At 48.8% G+C, this 7,330-nt stretch overlaps 1 protein-coding gene and 1 pseudogene across 1 annotated transcript; both read right to left on the reverse strand.

Moving 5' to 3' along the window:
• Nucleotides 1–2,352, reverse strand: part of LOC119338683 — a 23,063-nt pseudogene extending 20,711 nt beyond the window's left edge.
• Nucleotides 2,353–2,550: 198 nt separating this feature from the next.
• LOC119338684 (UDP-glycosyltransferase 73C6-like) lies at nt 2,551–3,987 on the reverse strand. The gene has a single exon (XM_037610949.1). It carries the CDS (start codon nt 3,970–3,972, stop codon nt 2,551–2,553), a length of 1,422 nt encoding a protein of 473 aa, XP_037466846.1. The 5' UTR covers nt 3,973–3,987.
• Nucleotides 3,988–7,330: the final 3,343 nt, after the last annotated feature.

The following is a 7,330-nucleotide window of genomic DNA, read 5'->3' on the forward strand; positions in this document are numbered from 1 at the left end:
CACCAACCGGGTCCAAAGGCCCCTGCGCTGCCCGCGTCGCGGCCAAAGTTTAGTCCCACCTCGCTAGTTGAGAGGGGCTACCCTCTCGAGCTCCTCTCAAATGTAGATTTACGGGCCTAATCTCGCACTGTGCTGCCTGTGGGCCTACTGGGCCTTCTGTGGGCCTGAATCCTAGCCCAGGTTGGGTTTTCAATTGTATTCAGGCCGTGGTGGCCCAATAGGTGGCAGCTTTTTTATTTTTTTTCCAGTTTTTTTGCATTATTTATTTTCTTTTGTTTTTTTGCTATATTTTTTTAATCCTTTTTGCTTTTATGTTAGAAAAATTATAAACTTTCTATTAGTGCCATTACTTTCAAATTTAAATAGTTAAAATTTGAATTCTTTAAAATTTGTGTGAATCACAAGTTTGTGATTAACTTTACTATAAAAATTGTTTTTTTCTAGTTTTTTTGCATCATTTATTTTATTTTGTTTTTTACTTTATTATTTAATTCTTTTTTGCTTTTAGGTCAGCAAAATTATAAACTTTCTATTAGTGCCATTAGTTTTAGAAAAATTATTTTGTTTTTTGTTTTTTTGTTGCTTTATTTATTTTATTTTGTTTCTACTTACAACAAAATACTTATTGTTGCTATTTTTATTTATTTTATTAATGTTTATGTTTAATTTTTTTAAGTCACAAAAATTCTAAACTTTCTGTTAGTGCCATTAGTTTTCAAATTTGAATAGTTAAAATTTGAATTCTTTGAAATTTGTGTGAATCACAAGTTTGTGATTAACTTTACTAAAAAAATAAGCATAGATGCGCCTATAGAGAAAATTCAACCTAAATTCACAATAAATTTATATGAATTTCAGAGAAATTTAGTATGAATTTAGATCAAATTCCCTATATAAGGGCATCTATTTTCACTTTGAGAGGAGCACAACAAGGCAGAGAGGGAGGGGCTTATAAACCGGTGTGAGCACCCTTCGGTTGGCGAGGTGGGACTAAACTCTGACCGCAACGAGGACCAAGGCTTTAGTCTCGGTTTGTGGCACAAACCGGGACTAATGGTCATGGGCCATGGGCGAGGCGCATTGGTCCCGGTTCGTGCGTGAAACCGGGACCAAAAGGTCCAGACGAACCGGGACCAATGGCCCACGTGGCCCGGCCGGCCCCCTGGGCTCACGAACCGAGACCAATGACCCCATGGATCCCGGTTCTGGACTGAACCGGGACTAATGGTCTGACCCAGCCTGAACCAAAGCCCTCTTTTCTACTAGTGGATGCTCCCGAAGCTGACGTAGACGACGGTGCTGGGCTCTTTGCCTTGGAGCCACCGGAGGCACTCGTCGGCATCGACGGCGGTGGTGGTGTTCCCTCTCTTTGCTAGCGTGGTGGCGTGCTGGTGGTACAGCGACACCGGCCCGATGGTCCACAGCTTCAAGTTCCTGGCGGCCGCGTACCCAGCGACTTACTCCGGCTCCATCTCGGGGAAGGAGTTCATGACGACGCCATTGCACTCCGCTAGCGCCAGCTCGATTTCATCGGCAAGCTTCTTGAAGCCGGGCGCCCAGAAGAACCCGGGGGCTTGCGCCCTGGTCACCTTGATTCGCCTCTCCACGCCGGGCACGACCCCCGGCTCGTTGTCGTCGGCCATGCTGCCGTAGGAGTTGTACCTCTCGACGTTGTGCTGGCAGAGGACGCAGAAGGCGCAACAAACAAATCGTATGGTTATAGACTTAGATGAGATATCTAAATCTCACTTGGAAGAGATTTAGCAAATCCAAAAAGAAAACTGTAGTTACACTCTCCTCTAGCTACGCTATCGAACCAAAATAAACAAAAACTGGAAAATAAAAAGACATGTGGCCCTTTATAAAAAAGTTGCAGCCCACTAAATAAAGCCAATACACAAAACATAAAAACAACCCACATATGGGGTCTCACTGCTTCACGAGAAATGAACATAAAACACACAACAACAAGCATGACTTACAAGCACGCGCTCGCGCGCGACACACACAAAGTCTTAGCCGAATGTCCAACAAATGGCTGTCGGTAAAAATCTGTTTGCCTGAGAGGTGTACGCCGGGTGGGTTTTGCCGAGTGCAACTCTTGACAAAGACTTTAACGAGGGTTTTCGGCCCTTTGTCGAGTGTTCCTGGCACTCGGCGTACGTGGCGATTCCAGTAGTGTATTAAAATTAAAATCAAGGGATATTTTGTTGTGACAATTAATTAAGATCCAGGGGCATTCTTGTAAAAAAACAACACACATAGCTCAAAACGCGCGTCCAGCGCTTCAACAACTGACATGTGGCCTAGCCACACGCTGGCATGCCACGCAAACACTTGATACGGCGCCATACTTTCATAGGCATCGTATTTGAACACCCAGACAAGTTACAACATCACTTTTGTGTATTTTTCTAGTTTAAGCACCGAAACTGACGGTCACAGACAAGTTAGGGGACCTGTAGTATATTTAACCCCCAAACAATCTTCTGAAATACTAGAACATTCGGCGCTCTCCGGCGCAGTGCTCTGTGAGACTGATAACACTCATCAGTGAGTGGTGCAACCTCCCGCGTCTACCTCAAAGTGCTTGATCAGATCCAGCAGGTTGCCAAGCGATGACCCACCATTTTGCACGGCTGCCCTCGCCTTTTCCGAGAGAGCAAGCGCCTTCCTCCTCCTCTCCTCCCCCTCTCCTCCTCCGTCCATGATGCTCCTAACGGCCGCCTCCACCACCTCTCTCCCCACCACGACCCCCTTCTTCGCCACCCACAGCAACGGCTCCTTAATCCCGACGCTCACGCCGATTCCCAGCACCTCCACGGCCAGCTTCTCGTTCAGGAACTGGTCCGAGAAGTGCGGCCATGTCACCACCGGCAGCCCGGCCGCGATCGCCTCGAGCGTCGAGTTCCACCCGCAGTGCGTCACGAAGCCGCCCACGGCCGCGTGGTTCAGGATAAGCACCTGCGGCGACCACCCTCTGATCAGCATCCCGCGGCCGGCGACGCGCTCCTCGAGGTCCCGCAGGAATTCGCGCACGTCCTCGCCGTACTGCTCGGGGTTCTTGAGAACCCAGACGAACGGGTGCCCCGAAGCCTCGAGCCCGAGCCCGAGCTCAATGGTCTGCTTCGGGTCGGCGTGCACGATGCTCCCGAAGCTGACGTAGATGACGGTGCTGGGCTCCTTGCCTTGGAGCCACCGAAGGCACTCGTCGGCGTCAACGGCGGTGGTGGTGTTCCCTCTTTTTGCTAGCGTCTCGGCGTGCTGGTGGTACAGCGACACTGGCCCGATGGTCCACAGCCTCATGTTCCTGGCGGACGCGTACCCGGCGACGTACTCCGGCTCCATCTCGAGGAAGGAGTTCATGACGATGCCATCGGACTCAGCTAGCGCCAACTCGATTTCATCCGCTAGCTTCTCGAACCCGGGCGCCCGGAAGAACCCGGGGGCTTGCGCCCTGGTCACCTCGATTCGCCTCTCCACGCCGGGCACGACCACCGGCTCGTTGTCGTCGGCCACGGCGTCGTAGGAGTTATACCTCTCGACGTTGTGCTGGCACAGGACGCAGAAGGCGCACATGCTGAAGAAGCAGAGACGCGGGACCTTGAGACTGGCGGCGACCTGCACGGTCCACGCATGGCAGAAGTCGGAGACGATGCACGTCGGGTACGGCGGGTCCGCGCGGAGGTGGCGCTCGAGCGGACCCGCGAGGAGCGTCAGGGCGCGGAAGTAGTTCACCTCGAGGCCAAGCGGGATCTTGTCGACGTCGTCGGCTCCCTCGGGCAGGCCCTCGGCGGCGCAGTCGAGCGGGAGCTCCACGAGCCGGATGGGCAGGCCGGACCGCCGCGCGAGGTCGACCGTCGGGCGGATGCGCGCGGCGTTGGACGGCGTGGCGACGACGCTGGCGAGCGCGCCGTGGGTGGCCAGCAGCAGCGCTGTGTCCACCGCCGGGATCACGTGCCCCTGGTACATGAGCGGGACGAAGACGAAGTGCGCCCTAGCGGCGCTTCCGACGTCCTCATGCCCGGTCCCGGTGCCGTTTGCCCGGCCGTTTGGTGCTGCCTGGCAAGCCATCCCCTGCTGCCCGTACTGGCAAGAGAGATGGTTCGATACTGATGCGTTTGGCAATGTCTGGGGCTGTCGCTGGTTCTGTTAGCCCCATGTCTTAAAAAGATCGGGTTTTGAATGCGACGAACGCCAGCAGCCATCCTAGCCGGCGCCGGCATGATCGAGATGGCGAGGTGACGAGATTGACGACGTCACTACAAGATTTTCAGTTATGCTCCATAGTGTTTGTCCGTTATTATGTTGACGATGATGACGGAGGCGTGAGCATGAGGGCGACGAATGTTTGCTCGTCGAAGCTTGGGTAGCTAGCTAGCACCGATGGTACCGAGGACAGACGAGTGATGGCAAATTTGTCACTTGTCACTACCACTCCGGTACGTTGGAGCAAGTCCAGCACGTCTCCTAGAACTCCTCGTACCTCCAAAAAGAAAGGGACCCAAATGACACATATCTGACGACATATCTGACATCAGTCTTATTGACGTTCGGCCTGAATATGGTGACTGCCGTCCGATGGCAAGCACAGTTCTTGGCACTCCGGATGACGTTACATTGATGTCCAGACTCCAGAGGCGTTCGCTCCCCGCGTGGTCAAGCACGAACGTTTTCGTGGTCAAGCGTGCACGGGACTAGCTTATGCATGCATTCCTCTCCGCTCTCTATTCACTCACTCTCTCCTCACGAGCGGTGGGCTGCCGATTTCAGCGACGATGCGGAGCACGGTGGAGACGAGGCGGGCGGCAGTGGAGACGAGGCGGAAGGCGACGGACATGAGTTCGAGGTCGGTTGTGTTGTCGGCGCCACCGATGAGCACAGAGATGGAGGTGGTCCAGGAGCCACCGGCGAGTGTCGTGGTGGTTCGCGCGAGCATTGGCGCAGCCACATTAGGTCGCTGGAGGGGGAGGTTCGCTGCTCCCAGTCGGCCAGGGCGGGCGTGAGTTTGTCATGGGCGCAACTCCGCACGCTAGGCGGTCCATCCACACATGAGCTACCACGGCGCGCACGCAGGCAGCGCGTGGGAGGTGCGATGCGGAAGGAGGGGGAGGGGAATGGAGAGAATAGAGATGGCGGCGGAGGGAGCTTGCAAGCGCCTCGGTGGTTGGCGGTCTGGCAGCGGAGTTGCAGCAGAAGTCCTCGGCGGCCTCTCGGCAGAAGGAGTAGGAGCGGACAGAGCATCTGGCAGGAGCAGCAGTGGACGGCGGCAACATCATGGACTTGCAGCATGCAGTAGAGCACGTCCTTTGGCGGTTGGTTCAGTGGGGCAGGTGTCATTGGCATCTTCACGATACCTTGTTGGTACAGAGGCTAGATGGAGTTGGTATCTTTGCGATATTAATATGTTTCCTTTGTTAAAAAAAGAAGAGCATGTCCTTCGGCGACTGGTTCCTGTATGTATCAAATCCCCACCTTCTTTGTCGGTTCATTTTGTACTTCAAACTTAATTTGAGTTGATGCTAGAAATATATGTTTCTTTATGTTCATATGGCTTTTGTAATGAAGTAAAATTATAGGCTGAGATGACCAGATTAAGCGTGGCAACTTAAGAAATTGTTTGCTATTTTACTTCTATGGCAATTCCCCTATCATGGCAATTTTTCCATGCGAATTAACATACTGTATAGTAGTGACATGGCAATTTTATTTGGAATAAAAGTTCTTACAACATCGCAATTTTTCTTTTTTTTTAGTTCATTCGCATGGATATTTTTTTGAATTTTTGTGTCTTAAACCATGTCAAATTTAGTTAGTTGTTTGTAATGGTCACATGTGAAATGTAGGATTTTGTTGTTCTCTACAACAGTCCATGTTTTTGAAAATGTTTTCATACTCGTCAGACGGCAAATTCCCAACACTTTTGCACATTCGCATGGTAAACGTTTTAGTACATTTTCTTAATCCCAAATGACGAATTATTTTCTATAATTGTTGTCATGTTCACATGGTAAATGTAGGTATTCTGTTTTTTGAATTGGACCATGGCATTTTTTAATATTTTCCATGGCATTTTTATTGTACATACCATGGGCAAATCTCATTTACCGTGACTTTTTTCTTTGTAGACACCGTGGCAAATTATTTTCTTGAACTTAGTATTTATTTTGCCATGACCCATTTCACTTGTCCATGTCCATGTCTAAAAGAAGGAAAACAAGGTTTTGCCATGTCTTATCTAGATTTGTTTTTTCCAAAACATGGAATTTGGTTTGATGACACATGGCAATGTTGGACTTGTCCATGTCAAAACTGAAACTACATTTTCCAGGTCTCATCTACATTTTTTCTCTATATTTGCATGGCAATCAAGATTCTTTTTTAATTTGTTTTCGCAATTTAATTTCATTTTCTTGTCATGCCTACTAAATACACCTCCCATTATTCCCTTTCTATTTATATGATGGCATGATAACATGTGTTCCCATGGCGAATTGAATGTTATTCAGGAAAACAAATTCATAATTTGCATACAAATTTTGCGCTAAATTTACTCCCCCAAAGTTGCCATGGAAATTTAGTTTTTTTGCCACCACCATGGCTTTTTTTAATCAAACTTTTGCCAATACAACATTGTTGCCTTGATGATAGGGGTTGTACATTTGCCATCATACATATTACTTTCGTGACACAAGTACTTCCTTTGTATCCACATTTTCCACGATCTACATAATTAAAATTGCCTTAATTTTAATTGTTTTTGCAATGCAAAGAATATTTGCCACATGGGCACAAAAATTGTCATAATATGTATAATATCCTTCATACAAGTAGGTTTTGTACATATTTCCCATGACCTATGAAAGTGCATCTAAACGTCGGGTGGTTCCGGTAATTCATCACAGTATATATCTCATTGAACTAATGCCTTGTCAATAATATTTCAGGAAAGTTCAATTTAGGTACAACAATTGGGATGTGAAAGTGGACCCCTCAAAATGCTAAGGAAAAATGTTGGCCAAACCTCAAAACTCTTAATTTCATATTTAAGTGACCCAAGATCACATTGATCGATAGGAAAGTCCATAATATTAAGGGGACGAGGTAATGATGATGGTCTAACTGCTCAAGTGCTTGGAGATATTGCTCCAAAGCCTCAAACAGTTTCCATCATTCCACTATGTCCAACACCCTAAGGTCGTCTCGATCCACCAAATAACATCCATCCAGACTCACCAAGATACACATGAGATAGCCACTGCCTAAACCCTAGCATCTCGATCTCACAGAGTTGACCCTTCAGTCCCGCCGACGAGCACTAGCCAACCTA

Source organism: Triticum dicoccoides, chromosome 7B, assembly GCF_002162155.2.
Source record: "Triticum dicoccoides isolate Atlit2015 ecotype Zavitan chromosome 7B, WEW_v2.0, whole genome shotgun sequence".
Taxonomy (NCBI): domain Eukaryota; kingdom Viridiplantae; phylum Streptophyta; class Magnoliopsida; order Poales; family Poaceae; genus Triticum; species Triticum dicoccoides.

Bases quoted from the DNA above. Each gene is read 5' to 3' on its own strand.
- LOC119338684 (XM_037610949.1), bottom strand. From the start codon at position 3,972: ATGTACCAGGGGCACGTGATCCCGGCGGTGGACACAGCGCTGCTGCTG.